The following is a 19,727-nucleotide window of genomic DNA, read 5'->3' as shown; positions in this document are numbered from 1 at the left end:
AAATACTAACACGAATTCTTTATAGACGAATGGAAAAACTGGTAGTAGCCAACCTCGGGGAAGATCAGTTTGGATTCCGTAGAAATATTGGAACACGTGAGGTAATACTGACCTTACGACTTATCTTAGAAGAAAGATTAAGAAAAGGCAAACCTACGTTTCTAGCATTTCTAGACTTAGAGAAAGCTTTTGACAATGTTCACTGGAATACTCTCTTTCAAATTCTAAAGGTCGCAGGGGTAAAATACAGGGAGCGAAAGGCTATTTACAATTTGCACAGAAACCAGATGGCAGTTATAAGAGTCGAGGGGCATGAAAGGGAAGCAGTGGTTGGGAAGGGAGTGAGACAGGGTTGTAGCCTCTCCCCAATGTCATTCAATCTGTATATTGAGCGAGCAGTAAAGGAAACAAAAGAAAAATTCGGAGTAGGTCTTAAACTCCATGGAGAAGAAATAAAAACTTTGAGGTTCGCTGATGACATTGTAATTCTATCAGAGACAGCAAAGGACTTGGAAGAGCAGTTGAACGGAATGGACAGTGTCTTGAAAGGAGGATATAAGATGAACATCAACAAAAGCAAAACGAGGATAATGGAATGTAGTCGAATTAAGTCGGGTGATGCTGAGGGAATTAGATTGAAATGAGACACTTAAAGTGGCAAAGGAGTTTTGCTATTTGGGGAGCAAAATAACTGATGATGGGCGAAGTAGAGAAGATATCAAATGTAGACTGGAAATGTCAAGGAAAGCGTTTCTGAAGAAGAGAAATTTGTTAACATCGAGTATAAATTTAAGTGTAAGGAAGTCGTTTCTGAAAGTATTTGTATGGCGTGTAGCCATGTATGGAAGTGAAACATGGACGATAAATAGTTTGGACAAGAAGAGATTAGAAGCTTTCGAAATGTGGTGCTACAGAAGAATGCTGAAGATTAGATGGTAGATCACATAACTAATGATGAAGTATTGAATAGAATTGGGGAGAAGAGATGTTTGTGGCATAGCTTGACAAAAAGAAGGGACTGGTTAGTAGGACATGTTCTGAGGCATCAAGGGATCACAATTTTAGCTTTGGAGGGTAGCATGGAGGGTAAAAATCGTAGAGGGAGACCAAGAGATGAATACACTAAGCAGATTCAGAAGGATGTAGGTTGCAGTATGTGTTGTGACTTGGCAAGGCAGCCAATCCACTATGATTGGTAGCCGAAAGGCACGCGTCTAAGCTCACGCAGGCTGGCGTGAGGTCTGGAACAGTTATAGGAGTTTATAGTGGGAAGAAAAGTACGTAGCTTCTGGAATACTTAACTTTAATCCATAATTGGTGAACATCGGTCTGACGGCACATGCATCACAAGATAAATAGCAAATGATAATGGCGCCTTGCTAGGTCGTAGCAAATGACGTAGCTGAAGGGTATGCTAACTATCGTCTCGGCAAATGAGAGCGTAATTTGTCAGTGAACCATCTCTAGCAAAGTCGGCTGTACAACTGGGGCGAGTGCTAGGAAGTCTCTCTAGACCTGCCGTGTGGCGGCGCTCGGTCTGCAATCACTGATAGTGGCGACACGCGGGTCCGACGTATACTAGCGGACCGCGGCCGATTTAAAGGCTACCACCTAGCAAGTGTGGTGTATGGTGGTGACACCATAGTAAGTACTGGGAGATGAAGAAGCTTGCACAGGATAGGGTAGCATGGAGAGCTGCATCAAACCAGTCTCAGGACTGAAGACCACAACAACAACAACAACAACAACATGTCTCTGTAGCTCCGCTTGCAAGCACGGAAGTTGTTCTTTCGCCCAGTGTTGACCATCGTCGAAACGCGAAGTCATCGCCTCGCTGTGCGTCTTGCTTGAATTTGTCGTTTCTTCTTGTGCCTTCGGGGTCACTATTTTATAGACATTGCTCATAGCGTAATCTACAAAAGTCACACTCACAGTATACCGCGCAGTAACTTTTTATTTTACTGGTTACAACAGCAAATTATCAGTTGACAAAAGATAAACAGAGAACAGACTCATAGAGAATAAATGAGTAAACAACAATCACTGACTCTCAAAGCGTTCTGAAATCCATTAGTTACAGGAACTGGGACAAAATAACTAGTAAATACACCCTCGACATACTGGATCAATACCACAAAGCTACGAAGACTGGCCAAATTATAGAATTTGTATGGGTCAAATCACATTCCGGCATTCTATACAGTGACAAAGAAAATCATCTAGCGAAAGATGCGATTAACAGTGGAAGACCTATGTACATTAAACTCCCATACACAGAATAGCACCTATAAATAAAACAACAAGCGATTCTCTCATGCCAGGAAGAATGGAATGAAAGCCAACAAACAAGAGGTAAAAGCTATGCACGTATACAGACATGCATACCAAGACAGACATGGTTTGCAAACTTCAAACATTCAAGGAAAATTATAACGTCCATTGTGAGAATTGCGTCTCAGTCCAGGGTCTTTCTCTGCCCACTTACAAATGGTTCAAATGGCTCTGAGCACTATGGGACTTAACTTCTGAGGTCATCAGTCCCCTAATACTTAGAACTACTTAAACTTAACTAACCTAAGGATATCACACACATCCATGCCCGAGGCAGGATTCGAACCTGCGACCGTAGCGGTCGCGCGGTTCCAGACCGTAGCGCCTAGAACCGCTCGGCCACACGTACGGCACACTTACATAGAATCGGCATGTCGGAGACACCCTACTGTCAATGTGAAGAGGAAACAATTGGCGACGAAAATCACATCTTATTTCAGTGTAGACGCTATGAGAAAGGCAGAGTCGACTTTTTCAAGGACTTGCTCACTGCCAGCCGCTTTGCACGATCCCAATTCTCGGAGATACAACCAGGAGTACATACGATGACATATCCCGGTTTCTAGCGAAAGAAGACGTAAAAATCTAAAATGAATTGAACTTAACTAAAGAACTTAATTAAAAAATAAATTTTTAGCGGTCAACTGTGTTTTGTAATCTGATTACAATAATTTGGATCTAAAAACATATGAATGTATGCCCTAAACAGTATGTATGACGAAGAAAAAAATATGTTACCTTGTTATATGTGTCAGTACATTTATTTGCGATAGCTGAAAACTTTGTATGCTAGAAGACAATAAAAAATTAGTAAACTCCAGTCGACCGGTAGGCCAAAGAATAATTAAGTCTCTTCACTGCTGTCTGTAATGCTGCTTCCCATAATTAATTATTCCGAATGGTAATAATTTATGATACATTGCCCTGTGGGCTTGATCAACACGAAATTAAAAAGAATGACAGAACGTAAGGATTCATTTTTATCTCAAAACGCTTCTTTACTACGCTACGTTTTGCATTTTGCGTTAAAACTCCTGTTTAGCTCTTGGGGGTGAAGTTATAACAGTAGTCGAACGTCACTTTCGATAACTCGATTTACAAGCAGACGAAAATTATCCGTTTATTTGTTCAAAGACTGTAATGACACAGTGTTTTCTATTTTTATTCCTTAATGAAGTCTCGTTATGTTATTTTCGGAAAAAAGTTTATTGATGGCAAGTAAAGTAGCAGACGGCTAGCATCTGTACCTTGTTTTGACACGGAGTGATGTGTTAAGATTATGTCCTTCATATATAGTTGAAGGGCATAAGAACTCTTTCGTTTCCAATTAACGCTGTGCTGGAAATACATGTTTTGTTACGTAAAGAAATGATTGCTTTGCCGAGTTTGCAGTCGAAACTCCTTCACAGAATGGTGATAGGCCGCTCGTGTAGTGTATGCTTTGAAACAAGGCCACAAGTTTGCTGAAGCGGCAAAAATGCAGCGACTTTCCTACGCCGGGAGATACCCGGAGGTAAGATTGATAATAGGACTTGTAAGATGGAAGAAATATGTGTGCTATGTAAATTTGTTAATCTCAGTATGTAATAATTGTTCATTTGTTTCAGCAGCAGAGTTTGAAGACTCCGCCGGCTTCCTTACTTCTGGTGTCAGTGTTGGGGTCGTTTGTTCTAGCAGCAGGCTCAGTAATTCTTCTGGCACCAGAAGACCGCATTTCAGTTGCCCGTGGGGCCTGGCTTTCGGGGCTTGGGCTTATCTTCTTCGTTTCGCTGTTTGATCTCCTTAATCATGTGGCATTGCAGACGAATGTGGGACATGTGTTCCGAAAAAAGTACGAACTGACATTGTATGAAGTCCTCGATATTTCCAACAAGTAAGTGTGATGAGTTGGACGTGTATATGTCTAATTTAATGTAGCTATGTACCAAAATTACACTGGTCTGCATCACGTTTGAAGCAGAAGCACGATTTTAGCATCCTCAACCTTCCCTTATGTTTGAAGATTTGGCAGATTAATAAAACGTTGAATCAGATTAATAAAACGTAGAGCATTTGAAACAACGGAACCTCATTTCGTTAATAAGCGGCTTTGTTTTATAAGATTAGCGAAAAGTGTTTCTGTGAAGCATTCTTGGTTTACTTGGTGGTGTTAAACATTCAAGTTGTATGTACTGGTATGTGATTAGAACAGTTTACTTCCTAGGCCTTCTTAGGTCTCTGAAAATGTCAGTGTGTTTCAGGGTAGATCCAATACTTTTAACAGATGTAGGAATATATTTATTTACATATTGTGCCTGTGTGTTGCAGAACTGTGTCAGCAGTTCAGGCAGTATTATCGTGTATCACGGGATCCATTGTATGTATGTGGTCGTGTACACGTGACTTCCTGCGGTCTTCACATTTCATGTCAGAAGCATATGCATGGTTTGGTGCTTCGTACTTCTTCTATGATATATGGTCAATGTACAAAGTCCATACATCTGGCAAAAGTGATGTGGAGCGACAACAACACAGTGGTCACTGCCTTGCACAATGGAGCGATTACATTTGCAAACAGCCAATGATAGTACTGCATCATTTGTTTATTGGCTCATTTGGATTCCTCGTCATTATTGTAAGTGTTGTAAATTATGTGTAAAATTGTTTGTCTTTAAATCTCAAGAGTAGACTATTTAGCAGCATATAACACTATACACTTGAATTTGCATTAGCACATACGCTTTTGAGCAAGAAAATGTTAGTCTAAATATTGTAAACTTGTTAGTTTGCTTCATAGTGAGGTTTATTTTTCTTTTCTGGTTTATTGCATGTTTCAGTGGAGGTATTAGTAGATAAAGGCATATGAAAATCTCCTCTGCTTCCCGTGATCAGATTTTACTCGTGTCTCAACTCACTGATTCGCACACCATGTTTCTTGTTTTATTTTATATGATCAGTCACACAGGTGGCATTAATTGTCATGAAGTAAATGAAATATAATGAAATGATTGTATGGCACCATTGGGATTAACCACATGGAGTTATTCAGTCACCTAGTGCACATAGTTTTATTTGATGCCACACTTCCCTCCCTTACCAAATTGATGATCCCTTGATGCCTCCGGATGTCGTATCAACCAACCTCTTTTTTCAGTCACCACAAATTTCATGTTAATCCAATTAGATTCACTACGTCATTAGCTACTTGAGCTACCAATCTATTATTCAGCATTCTCCTGCAACACCATTTTCAAAAAGCTTCTGTTCTCTTCTTGTCTAAACTGCTTATCATCCACATTTCACTTCCGTATAAGGCTACATCCAGACAAATACCTTTAGGAAATACTTCCCAACACATAAATTTATATTCAATGTTAACAAATTCTTCTTTTTAGAAGTGCTTGCCTTGCTATAACTAGTCTGCATTTTATGTTCTCTCTTTATCATTCATCATCAGTTATTTTTGCTGCCCAAATAACAAATATCATCAACTTTTACTTTCTCATTTCGGGTCATTCCATGTCAAGTCACCCAGGCCTTGACACCAACCATGTCAGATTTTGATGAAACTTGGTACAATTACTTCTTTTATCATCCTGAAAGCACTTATAAAATTTTTTTGCTCTATTTCTTATAGTTTTTTTTTATAAATTTTTAAAGTTTTTAGATTTGGCTTTGTTTCAGCAGTCGGAAATTGTAACTTAAACGTGTCCTCACAACTAAAAAAATTTGTATATTAAAGAATACTCAAGATATCAGTATGAAATTTTGGAATAAGTTTGTATATTATATCTAAATGTTAAAAAAATTACCATAAAGATATATTAAATTCTTCCAAATGAAAAAAAATTTATAAGTTTTTTATTTTATTTTTTTAGCTAACGGATGTTTAGTTTTACAAAAACTGCAATATCTAGAGTCTCAGACCTGATAGAAAGCTCAAATTTGTTTTAAAATACTCTTAATTGTATAGGCTATTAGATAAAATAAAATTATGTTGGCTTTTTAACCTATTTAATAGTTATCTAATTTTTAAAATAATATTAATTATATTTTAAAAATAAAAAATGCCAAGTGACTTAGACACCGAAAATAAGTTTTTGTCTTCTTGGAGTAACAATGTACACTTGGATTTTGTATTGTTACTCCTGTGTTTTGAAGTAAAAAATTATTACAGTGTTAAATAGTGCTTGGATAGTATTTTATTAAGTTTATTCGAACTCTCAGTAAGTACGGTTGCTTAGTTTACAGAGATTCTTTTCCAATATCCTATAAAAGTAACCAGAACAGTAATCAGACCAAAAGTGAAATCAGTATGTCAGATATTCAAACCTGTAGTGTAGGGTTATTTAAAAAATCTGACTGTTTCCAAACAACCTACACACCTTCAAAAAAGTTATAACTGGTATCAGAATTGAGTGAGGAAGAAAAAGATTTGATCCGCTTACGATCTGGAATTAATCTGTGTGAATTTAAGAATATATGTTCACACCACAGCTACTACTTTTTAAATGTTTTTGAAAAGTATCAAACAACACGTGTAGACCCACTAAAAAAACACAAAAAGCCCATCAAAAAATCGTTGAGAAGTGTAGGCTTGGATCTTTCTAAACAATTACTGACAAAAAATATTAGCATAAAACCTGGGCAAAAGCTTTGCTCAACATGCCATAACTTTTGTGAGGAAAAATTAAGAGTTGAAGTCAATGAAAGTGAAACAGATGATGAAGTCATGGTTGAATTAGAATCATTGGAATCCAGAAATGAATCCCTCGTACAAACAAACATTGCTCTTGATTATTTAGGTTTAACACCGATAAAGCTTCATGGCTTGTCAGAACAAAGTAAAGGGTCTTATTTTAAAAGGAAGGTTAGCAGTATTGAAAAGACTGCAAAAAAGGCGGTTTCAAAAGCATTAAAATATGATGCACCAAGTTCTGATGATGACGAAGAAGATAAAAGTGTGGTTGAGAAAGCAAAGGATTTTGATGTAATGATTTCTCTTATGAAAGAGAAGATTTCATCTGTTGGGAGGTCTAGAAAAATCCAGATTCTGACCTTGGCTCCAGATTCTTGGACTCGAAATAAAGTGATGAAAGAATTTAATGTAAGTGAGTAAATGGTGCGACAAGCTAGAAAGCTAAAATCTGAAAAGGGTAGTTTGGAAACTCCTGGTCCAAAAAAAAGGTAAAACTCTTTCTGAAAATACAGTAAGACTTGTAACAGATTTTTATGAAAAGGATGAAAGTTCCAGAGTGCTACCTGGAACAAAAGACAAAGTAAGTGTTCAAAAAAATGTGTACATGCAAAAAAGACTCATTTTGTGTAACTTGAGAGAACTCTATTATTCTTTCAAATGGGAGAATCCCGAGGTAGAAGTAGGATTTTCAAAATTTTGTTTCTTGAGACCTAAATGGTGTATCCTTGCTGGTGCTGCAGGCACACACACTGTATGTGTATGCAGTATCCACCAGAATGTTAAACTATTACTGGATGCTGTGAAAATTGAAGAATCTTATAAAGACCTAATTAAGATGCTTGTGTGCAACACAGAAAACCAATACTGCATGCTACATCATTGCAACAGCTGTCCTGCAAATACTGCGCTAACAGAGTGCTTAACTGAAAAACTAAGTGAAGATTATGATTTAGAAGAAGAAATTGTAATCAGTCAGTGGGTTAACACAGACAGGGCAGAAATGATCAAACAGTCTATCAGTGTTGAAGACTACATTTCTTTATTGGTTAGGTCATTGGATAAGCTCACCCCACACTCGTTTATAGCAAAATCCCAATCAGCAGCCTTTAAAAGATTGAAAGAAGACCCACCACCCAAAACAGCAATTATTGTGATGGATTTCAGTGAAAATTATTCCTTTGTTATACAAAATGAGATCCAAAGTTACCACTGGAATAGAGGTGGTTGTACTCTACACCTAGTTGGAGTTTTTCTAAGAAATGAGGAAAACAATGTTTTTGTTTCCAACCACTGTTTTGTTAGTGATGACCAAGAACATGACACTGGTTTTGTTAACTTTGTACAAAAAGAAATTACAAAGTGGCTGTCATTACATCATACTGACATTGACTCAGTTCACTACTTTACAGATGGTTGTGCTGGGCAGTACAAAAACAGAGACAGTTTTAAAAATTTGACTGAACACTTGAGAGACTTTAATTTGAAGGCCCAACACTCTTTTTTTGCAACAAGTCATGGGAAGTCAATTTGTGATGGCCTAGGAGGAACTATTAAAAGAATTTTAAGGAAAGCCAGTCTACAGCTTTCACACAAACAACAAATAATGACGGCAATCGATGTGTATAAGTTTTGTGAAAAAAATATTGAAAACATTCATTTTCACTTTATTGACAAAAAAGAAGCTGATTTGCTACGGTTAAAACTAGAAAAACGTTTTTCAGCAACCCGAACCATTCCTGGAACTAGAAGTTTTCATAACTTCAAACCACTTCCAACAAACAACCTTGAAATTAGAAGGACTACAGATAGTGTAAAACCCTCCTTAGTCTTTTCTTTCCATTCTTCTTCTGATTGGATTCGTGTTGAACCATCCATAAATTGCTATGTGGCTGCAAATTATGATGGTAACTGGTACTTTGGACTGGTAAAAACAATATTCAATGATGAAGAAGATGCAGAAATTCTATTTCTACATCCTTCAGGACCCGCTGCATCATTTTATTGGCCTGAAAGAGAAGATTCCTGCATAGTGCCTTTGGAGCACATAGTCTGTGTAGTAGACGCACCTCAATCAAGCGGCACTGGGAGAATGTATTACTTCAAAAAAGACTGTATCAAAAGAACTGAAAGCTCTTGGATGAAGTGGAAAAACAGTTTGAATCAGCATTAATGTTTATTAAAAAGACAAAATTACTCAAAAAATTCAATGTTTCAAGCCATCAGTTGGGTTATACATAAGTGTCGTAAGTAAACTATCTTTGTACATAATTCTAATGTAATCTACTATAATTAATAAACATGTTAAAAAGCCATCATTATTTTTGTTTTATCAAGTAGCCTATATGTTTAAGAGTAAATTAAAACAAATTTGAGCATTCTATCTGGTCTGAGACTCGAGATATTGCAATTCTTATAAAACAAAACATCCGTTAAAAAAAAAAAAAAAAAAAAAAATACATGTATATATTTTTTTCATAGAAAATATTAATATATTTTAATAGCATCATTTTTATCTTCAAATATGTATAATAAATAAACTTGCTGCAAAAATTCATGATGTTATCTAAAAGAATTTTTAAGATAAGCAAATTTAAAGTTTTGAATACAAATTAAATTGACCATTTCTGAAGGTTCAGAAAACACAAAACATAAAAACTTTAAAAATTTATAAAAAAGAACTGTAAGAGATACAGCAAAAAAAAAAAAAAATATTGCAGGTGTTGTCAGGATGGTATTAGAACCATTTGAGCCAAATTTCATGAAAATCTAAGGAGGTGGGTGTAAAATTTATTTTTTATTGGGTGATTTGATATGGAATGACCCGTTGCCCAAATAACAAATATCATCAACTTTTACTTTCTCATTTCCCAATCTTCAGCATCATCTGATTTGATTGATCTAAACTATGTTACACTTGTTTTACTTTTGTTCTACATCGAAATTCATACGCTGCAAGCCACCTTGAGGTGTGTGGCAGAGGGTACTTCTAATACCACTATCTAATCTCCCTTACTGTTCCATTTGTTAATGGTGAGGGCAATAGAAGAGTTGTTGGTAAACCTCCATATTAGCTGTAATTTCTCAGATCTTCATTTTGTTATACACATCTGGGAGTAAATTATATACTACCTAATTCCTGCAACAAACTTCCTGAATTTCAATAGTAAAACACTTGGTGGTCATGTGTACGTAAGACGTGCTTCCTTGTGTATATGAATGGTGTGTTTCTCTTTTACTGATGAAGGCCGTGGCCAAAAGCTTCATGTAAGTATATTTTGTGTGTCTTCTTTGCGGTACGTAGCAATCTCTTACATTGTTAATGGTAAAACTCTCCATGATGCAAAACACATAATCTTGTTGCGTTTACCATAAGAGTTTGTTGAGCATCTTTGTAATGCATTCTTGTGCACCAAATGATCCTGTGACAAAACGTGGTGCTCTTCATTCAATCGTGTCTACGTCTTCTATGGATCCAACTTGCTAAGGATCATAGACTGGTTAGCAGAACTCAAGAAGTTAGTGAACAAGGGTTTGTAAGCTGGATGCTTACTCATAGGTATTTTATGGTTTCCAACGATTTGTCTCTAGTAAAGCAAATAATCATCATAGTAATGTTTCCAAGACACTGTCCATTCTGCTCATCTGCTCAAAGTCCTTTCCCATCTGTGACTGAACTACTGTGTCATCGGCAAGCTTTGCAGTTTTTATTCCTTTTTCCTCTCCAGATTTCTCCATCAATTCCTTTACTCATAGCTAAATAACATTGAGGATATGCTGCAGCCTTGTCTCCCTGCTTTTTAAACTATGGCTATTTGTCTTCTACAACTCTTATGACTGACTGAAATCTTGTTTTTGTACAAGTTGTAAATAACCTTTGCTACATGTATTTTATCCCTGCTACCTTCACAATTTTGAAGAATGTAGTTCAATAAACAATGTCAAAACATTTCTCTAGTTATACAAATACCATAAATTAGGTCAAATTTGAAATTCAGGCAGACTATAACAAAGGAAATTAAATTGTCAAAGCCTCCCAGTTCACCTTATAAACTTGCTTCATGGGACTGTTGTGGAATATAAAAATAAAGTCAAAGAAGTTATTTGTTTATAAAATCTGCTATTTGAAAGAATTTGATGTCATATGTCAGAACATGAGATGGAAAATCCTAATGTAAGTTGTTATAAATGAGATGCAAATTAATATAGATCCAAAATGGATAAAAGAGGAATATTCACATAAAAAATACAAATAATAAATGTAGAAAGATGTAAATTCTGTGTAGATGTGGATATAGAAGCATGTGCTTGTGATATAATATAGGGGTCAATAGAAGTGTCAGATTCCACCCATCTGCTTTGACCCCATGACATTAAGTGTGTTGTCGTGTGTGATGTCATTATGGCGCGGCATTTGAGTTGATTGTGTTTGTAGATGTCATCTTGTTGTTTGATGGTGCCCTTCCCCTCCTCCCCCCCCCCCCCCCCCTCTGTGTGTGTGTGTGTGTGTGTGTGTGTGTGTGTGTGTGTGTGTTTTGGGACGGCCGACCTAATTTGCAGTGCTGAAATTTGTTGGTGGTAAGTAATTGGTTTTTGTGGGTCTATTTTTCTCGAGCTGAAATGTTTTGTGTATTGAATGTGTTTTAATTTACGTAGGGATGTTTGACTTTCTGAGATGTTGTCGTTTTGGTTTTCGTAGTTGTAGGTGTTGGATTTTTTGCATCTGTAGTTATGGTTGAGCTGTGTAGGTCTAGGGAAATTACCGATTCCAACTTCCGTACTTTTATACGTAGGTATTGGTGTTTTGGTATTGTCAGCTGTGCTCAAGGGAAATGTCTGATTCCAATTTTCGTGGTTTTTGGTGTAGGCATTGCTGTTTTGGTATCATCAGTTGCAGTTGACCTATATAGGTCAAGGAAAGTGTCAGATTCCTGTAGATTTTGTAATTATTGTTTTTTGTTTGTCGTTTTGTGTGTTTTGGGATCATCATGTGTTTTTTTTACTGTTATATTTAGCTTGTCCCCTCCCTAAAACCCCCAATTTCCTGCTGTTGTCCTGTTAGTTTCATTGTATATTTGGAGGGAGACGTTATTGTCTTATTTATACATATTTTCGTGTTTGTTGTTATGTGTATATAGTTACTTCATAGGCACCATATTGGAGACGCTTTGAATAGCCATTTCTGCTATGTGGATGACATCATGGGTGAAAGCAGATGGGTGGAATCTGACACTTCCTAATACCAGGGATTGTAATACTTGTAAATTTTACAGTATAATGATCTCCACTGCATAATTATGAAATTTTCATCAGAAATTTTGATGGTTTGTTGTGCAGTCTGCCAGACAAAAAGAAGGGATTATTAATTTTTGCTGATTTTGAAGTAAGATTCTTGAAAGCAACTGATATAAAAGAGAATCTAGGGGTAGTGTTAGTCACTTATTAATTTAATATGCTATAAATTTCCCTGGAAAAGTTGCTGAAGACATTTGTACCCTTATAGATAATGCATTCATACAATAAGTGGAAGTTAGAGATATGTATGCCTATCCTTTTGTTAATGGGTTGTTAGAGCACAATGCATATAGTTACATTGTGTAACTTAGCTACATGTGCAGTTCAGAAATAGACAAAGAAAACAGTGAGGCTGATTAACAGCAAAACTACTGAAGTTTTCAAAGTAAGTTTTTAAAAAATGTTGACCGGTAATAATATGATGGCCTCTTTCACTCACTAACAGGTATGGTTGTCTTCTTTGAAACTCAGTTCTGTGGGATGTTAAGTGACAGAGGCCAATCCTGGACTTGTTAATTTTTCCACCTTGTTGACACTGGTTGGGACTGGCTGTGTAGTGTTATTTATCTTCAGGAGTTCCCATTGTTTCCTAGCATTATGCTTGTCAGTTTCTGTTTTCCATCTCAATTGGTCAAAGTGCTGAATTCCTTCCAAACATTGTGACTCCATACTGGACAATTAAGTGCAGCACTTTTCCAGTGACCAGTTTCAATTTGAGATGTTTTCAAGTTGCCCTTTAATAAATCTTTGTATTGTTTCTGTGATCTTTCTAATTTTCTTTGACAATCCTGACTATGTGGCCCATCCAACGGAGTTGATAGTTAATGGTCATGGCTTCAATGATAGAAGAATTTGCTACTCCCAGAACACTGATGTTAGTGCACTGATCCGCCATTTACCCGTAGCATCCTTCTCAGGCAGTGACAATGATACTTCCTCAGGCATGTGTGCCTTCTGCAAGTAGTCTGTGCCTCACACTCGTATATGAGAGGTGGTATAACTGTAGCTTGGCGTATGTAGAACTTGGTCTAAATGTTGATATTATGGTTATCAAAGCCCCTTACCCTAAAGGTGAACCTTACCTGAAGACGACCAGAAGCCGTATCGGCAAGTCTGAGGCAGTGTTGTATTTCAGAATTAGTATTTGCGTTTGCTGAAGGATGGCTGCCAAAGTATGGGAAGTGCTCTATGTTCTGCAGCAGTTTGCCTTGGGCTGTGATTCTTGGAGCGTATGGCGATAAGAGTTGGGTGCAGGTTGATGTAGGTTCTGCGTACTCTGGATGTTAAAGCTTATTCCAGTGCAAATGTTGAAAAAAATATAAGAGCACTCAAACAATCTTGTTTTATGCCCATTGTGATTTCCAGGCCTATTGTTGACAAGAACCGTGCCAGTCATGATATCGTGCATCAGTCTAACAGTGTTAATGTACTTCACAGGACAGCCTATTTTAGCTAAGATCTTCACACAAGGCACCTCTCTTGACTGAGTCAAAGGCTTTTACAAGATCTGTGAATGCCATGTACAGAGATGTTGTTGTTTCTTTTGCATTTCTCCTGCATTTGTTTGGCACAGAAAATCATATCTGTGGTAGCGTGATTAGGTCAAAATCCACATTGTGTTTCAGCAAGAGGTCTTAGGCAAATATTTATTCAGTGGCAGATAGAACAGATATTCCCAGTAGTTACCACATAGAACAGATATTCCCAGTAGTTACCACAGTCGGTTCTGTTGCCTATTTTGAAGACAGAAACTATCAGTGCGCCTCTGAAATCAGGAGGAATTGTTCCAGTGCTCCATACTTTGACAATGGTGTTGTTTTTGAGTTCCTTAATAGCTCTCTCAGCTTCTTGTAGAGAAGGGACTTTACCAAGCTGAGGTTTTGTAGATTCTTTCGGAATTGTGGAAGGCATTGTTTCATTGGATCTCTCAGACTTTATTTGATAGTTTGTGGAAATGATCCATTATTTGTTAATGGAATTGCTGTCCTTCAGGAGGACGAAGCCATCCATAGGTTTAAATGGATTTAAATTTTGAGATATTGGACAATATATAATTTTCATAATGCTGAAGAGAGCTTGAGTGCTGTTAGTTTCTGCTAGAGGTTGCATTTCTTGAGGTATCATTGTCCCCCATATGTTTCAGAGCAAGAGTTTTTGTCTGCATTTCCACCTTCGCATTTTGATCTTCTCTTTTCTTGGTGAATGACTTAGGATTGCTCTGCCAGGCCTGGTGTCTCTTCTCTTTTTGTTTAGTATTGCCTGAATTTCTTAGTCATTTTCATCAAACCAGTCTTCGTTTTCAATCTTGCAGTATTCAACTAATTCTTCAGCAGCTGATATTATTGCAGCCTTCCATGTTGCCCAGTATTCTTATGTGCTTTCAGAATATTCATATGGTAGCCTATCATCTGAGAGTTCTGGCATTTTCCTTTATTGTAACTATCCTTAAGATGGTCTATGTTCATTTTAGATCTTGCAAGTTCTCTCTGTTTCCTACATTAGAAGTGAACATGAAGGATCATCACAGTCGGTGGTCTCTCCAACACTCATCAGCACTTGTCAATTCTTTCATGATTATGACATCTCTTTGGTCTCAGGCATGCACAATTAAATAATCAATCATGTGCCAGTGTTTTGATCCTGGATGTTGCCGTGAGGTTTTAATATTATCCTCCTGCCTGAAGATAGTATTAGTGATAACTAAGGAACTGCTCTTCCCTACCCCCTGTTCCGATCACTTTGGGTCATAGCGTTGAGTCTCTACTGATTCAAGCATTGAAGTCTCCCAAGAGAATGATTTTTGTCAACATGGAGTATTCTTGGTAGAAGCATTTAAACATTACAGGTTGGGAGTAGAAGGTTTTCTTTTCATTGTCTTCACAAGTGAGGGTCAGTGTGTACGCACATATAACTGTAACTTGTTTGTTAGTCGTAAGTTTGAGGTGTAGGCGCAAGAGTCTTTTGGTTTTGCCACAAGGTAGTTCATTAAGGTGAGGAGCAACTTTCTTTGTGATAGCAGAGCCAACACCATGAATGCAGAGTTCATGAATTTCTTTTCCTTTCTAAAAGAAAGTGTAGCCACCTCCAAGTTCTTTGATTTGTTCTTCGCCTGGTCCTCTAATTGTACCCACTGCTGCAGTACTGATCTTGAATCTTTAAAGTTCATGAGAAATGATAGTTGTTCGGCTTTCTGTTCAATTTACCATATCCTTATCCATTGGAGTTTTGGTGTTCTCAGTAGCAGAGTTTATCTTTACTTTCTGTTGATTACATATGGTGTATCCTAATTTAAAAGGTGAACCAAGAGGGTCATCCTTATGAAATCCGCAAACCACCTTCCCTTCCCTCTGGCTCGTACCCTTGTGGCGTGGGCTGGGCGGTTTTTTAGGTTAGATGGCCTCGGGCAAGTGCAGAAAGGGCAACAGCCTCAACAGGTGCGGGGCAAAGTCAGGACATGCGGGGACCAAGCAGCAATCGGTATTGTAATTGTAAACTGTCGAAGCTGCGTTGGTAAAGTACCGGAACTTCAAGCGCTGATAGAAAGCACCGAAGCTGAAATCGTTATAGGTACAGAAAGCTGGCTGAAGCCAGAGATAAATTCTGCCGAAATTTTTACAAAGGCACAGACGGTGTTTAGAAAGGATAGATTGCATGCAACCGGTGGTGGAGTGTTCGTCGCTGTTAGTAGTAGTTTATCCTGTAGTGAAGTAGAAGTGGATAGTTCCTGTGAATTATTATGGGTGGAGGTTACACTCAACAACCGAGCTAGGTTAATAATTGGCTCCTTTTACCGACCCCCCGACTCAGCAGTATTAGTGGCAGAACAACTGAGAGAAAATTTGGAATACATTTCACATAAATTTTCTCAGCATGTTATGGTTTTAGGTGGAGATTTCAATTTACCAGATATAGACTGGGACACTCAGATGTTTAGGATGGGTGGTAGGGACAGAGCATCGAGTGACATTATACTGAGTGCACTATCCGAAAATTACCTCGAGCAATTAAACAGAGAACCGACTCGTGGAGATAACATCTTGGACCTACTGATAACAAACAGACCCGAACTTTTCGACTCTGTAAGTGCAGAACAGGGAATCAGTGATCATAAGGCCGTTGCAGCATCCCTGAATATGGAAGTTAATAGGAATATAAAAAAAAGGGAGGAAGGTTTATCTGTTTAGCAAGAGTAATAGAAGGCAGATTTCAGACTACCTAACAGATCAAAACGAAAATTTCTGTTCCGACACTGACAATGTTGAGTGTTTATGGAAAAAGTTCAAGGCAATCGTAAAATGCGTTTTAGACAGGTACGTGCCGAGTAAAACTGTGAGGGACGGGAAAAACCCACCGTGGTACAACAACAAAGTTAGGAAACTACTGCGAAAGCAAAGAGAGCTTCACTCCAAGTTTAAACGCAGCCAAAACCTCTCAGACAAACAGAAGCTAAACGATGTCAAAGTTAGCGTAAGGAGGGCTATGCGTGAAGCGTTCAGTGAATTCGAAAGTAAAATACTAGGTACCGACTTGACAGAAAATCCTAGGAAGTTCTGGTCTTACGTTAAATCAGTAAGTGGCTCGAAACATCATGTCCAGACACTCCGGGATGATGATGGCATTGAAACAGAGGATGACAAGCGTAAAGCTGAAATACTAAACACCTTTTTCCAAAGCTGTTTCACAGAGGAAGACCGCACTGCAGTTCCTTCTCTAAATCCTCGCACCAACGAAAAAATGGCTGACATCGAAATAAGTGTCAAAGGAATAGAAAAGCAACTGGAATCACTCAACAGAGGAAAGTCCACTGGACCTGACGGGATACCAATTCGATTCTACACAGAGTACGCGAAAGAACTTGCCCCCCTTCTAACAGCCGTGTACCGCAAGTCTCTAGAGGAACAGAAGGTTCCAAATGATTGGAAAAGAGCACAGGTAGTCCCAGTCTTCAAGAAGGGTCGTCGAGCAGATGCGCAAAACTATAGACCTATATCTCTGACGTCGATCTGTTGTAGAATTTTAGAACATGTCTTTTGCTCGAGTATCATGTCGTTTTTGGAAACTCAGAATCTACTATGTAGGAATCAACATGGATTCCGGAAACAGCGATCGTGTGAAACCCAACTCGCTTTATTTGTTCATGAGACCCAGAAAATATTAGATACGGGCTCCCAGGTAGATGCTATTTTTCTTGACTTCCGGAAGGCGTTCGATACAGTTCCGCACTGTCGCCTGATAAACAAAGTAAGAGCCTACGGAATATCAGACCAGCTGTGTGGCTGGATTGAAGAGTTTTTAGCAGACAGAACACAGCATGTTGTTATCAACGGAGAGACGTCTACAGACGTTAAAGTAACCTCTGGCGTGCCACAGGGGAGTGTTATGGGACCATTGCTTTTCACAATATATATAAATGACCTAGTAGATAGTGTCGGAAGTTCCATGCGGCTTTTCGCGGATGATGCTGTAGTATACAGAGAAGTTGCAGCATTAGAAAATTGTAGCGAAATGCAGGAAGATCTGCAACGGATAGGCACTTGGTGCAGGGAGTGGCAACTGACCCTTAATATAGACAAATGTAATGTATTGCGAATACATAGAAAGAAGGATCCTTTATTGTATGATTATGTGATAGCGGAACAAACACTGGTAGCAGTTACTTCTGTAAAATATCTGGGAGTATGCGTGCGGAACGATTTGAAGTGGAATGATCATATAAAATTAATTGTTGGTAAGGCGGGTACCAGGTTGAGATTCATTGGGAGAGTCCTCAGAAAATGTAGTCCATCAACAAAGGAGGTGGCTTACAAAACACTCGTTCGACCTATACTTGAGTATTGCTCATCAGTGTGGGATCCGTACCAGATCGGGTTGACGGAGGAGATAGAGAAGATCCAAAGAAGAGCGGCGCGTTTCGTCAGAGGGTTATTTGGTAACCGTGATAGCGTTACGGAGATGTTTAACAAACTCAAGTGGCAGACTCTGGAAGAGAGGCGCTCTGCATCGCGGTGTAGCTTGCTCGCCAGGTTTCGAGAGGGTGCGTTTCTGGATGAGGTATCGAATATATTGCTTCCCCCTACTTATACCTCCCGAGGAGATCACGAATGTAAAATTAGAGAGATTAGAGCGCGCACAGAGGCTTTCAGACAGTCGTTCTTCCCGCGAGCCATACGCGACTGGAACAGGAAAGGGAGATAATGACAGTGGCACGTAAAGTGCCCTCCGCCACACACCGTTGGGTGGCTTGCGGAGTATAAATGTAGATGTAGATGAACCGCCCCTGGTGCAAAACCTGTCCCATGCACCCTCCCACCACCACCTACTCCAGTCCTGTAACACAGAAGGTGTACACGATCAAAGGCAGAGCCACGTGTGAAAGCACCCACGTGATTTACCAACTGACCTGCCTACACTGTGCACTGCAGACAGTGTTTGTTGGCAATGAGGATCACCCTGTGGCTAAACATGCCTCGGTGCACGGCCAGCACATCTTGGCACAGTGTTACACCGTCCAGGTTATCTGGATACTTCCCACTGACACCAACCTATCAGAACTCCGGAGATGGGAACTTGCCCTTCAGTATATTCTCTCTTCAAGTTACCCACCAGGCCTCAACCTCCGCTAATTTCAAGTTGCCGCCCCTTGTACATCACTTGTCATTAAACAACATCTTTGCCTCTGTACTTCCGCCTCGACTGACATCTCTGCCCAACCTCTTTGCATTTACGTGTGTGTGTGTGTGTGTGTGTGTGTGTGTGTGTGTGTGTGTGTGTGTGTGTGTTTTTTATTGTGTCTATCTACCAGTGCTTTCTCGTTTGGTAAGTCACAGCATCTTATATATATAAAAAATGTTACGTTTGCTTCCCTCTTCAAGAAATTGTACACTGTTTTCCTCTTCTCTTCAGAGAGTTTTCAATTGAAAACAATTAATAGCATGTTTTTGCAACTAGTTTTAATAAAGTAAATTAAAAAAATGGAAAACACATTATTTTAATGATTCACTCTCAGTGTTCTAGTGCAGTTCTTTCTTAAAGTTGGTATGTAGTCCAGATTAACAACTTCAGTGGCACCTGGGTGATCTAAATTGGAAGATTTCAGCAATGCTGCATCTGTTCTAGTTCATTAATGATTTCTGGGAGCAAACACAGCGTTAGCAGGTGAAGTGGATAATTTAGTTTCTTGTCAAGAAAAAAGGAAAGTAGTTGTTTTTCATTCTCATCTGTGGTCATGTAGCTCTTTGGAGCATTTTAGAACATGTTGAGGCATTTCAGTGTTTGCAATCTTCTTAGCTGCGAACTTCCTTGCAGGTTTTGTGTACTCACACTTGGTTTCTTCATTTTTATCCCACGATTGTCATCAGATTCTCATGGCTCATATCCTCAGAATAAGATTTCTGAAAGTCTTTCACATTATCTTCACCAACATGTG

The 19,727-nt window shown here is 38.5% G+C and overlaps 1 protein-coding gene across 2 annotated transcripts in view; it reads left to right on the top strand.

The window, feature by feature from the left end:
- Window positions 1-3,494: 3,494 nt before the first annotated feature.
- The window catches only part of LOC126101107 (TLC domain-containing protein 3A), a 31,356-nt gene continuing 15,123 nt past the window's right edge, over window positions 3,495-19,727 (top strand). Inside the window, exons 1-3 of one of the 2 annotated variants that reach the window (XM_049911783.1) lie at window positions 3,495-3,844; window positions 3,942-4,204; window positions 4,639-4,945. In XM_049911783.1, coding sequence (XP_049767740.1) covers window positions 3,809-3,844; window positions 3,942-4,204; window positions 4,639-4,945 — 606 coding nt within the window. In that variant the 5' untranslated portion in view covers window positions 3,495-3,808. Of the gene's footprint in view, window positions 3,845-3,938; window positions 4,205-4,638; window positions 4,946-19,727 lie in introns of both variants that reach the window. The other variant, XM_049911782.1, reaches the window with a different exon arrangement.

Source organism: Schistocerca cancellata, chromosome 9 (assembly GCF_023864275.1).
Source record: "Schistocerca cancellata isolate TAMUIC-IGC-003103 chromosome 9, iqSchCanc2.1, whole genome shotgun sequence".
Lineage (NCBI taxonomy): Eukaryota > Metazoa > Arthropoda > Insecta > Orthoptera > Acrididae > Schistocerca > Schistocerca cancellata.
This window is presented reverse-complemented; position numbering and strand designations above follow the sequence as displayed.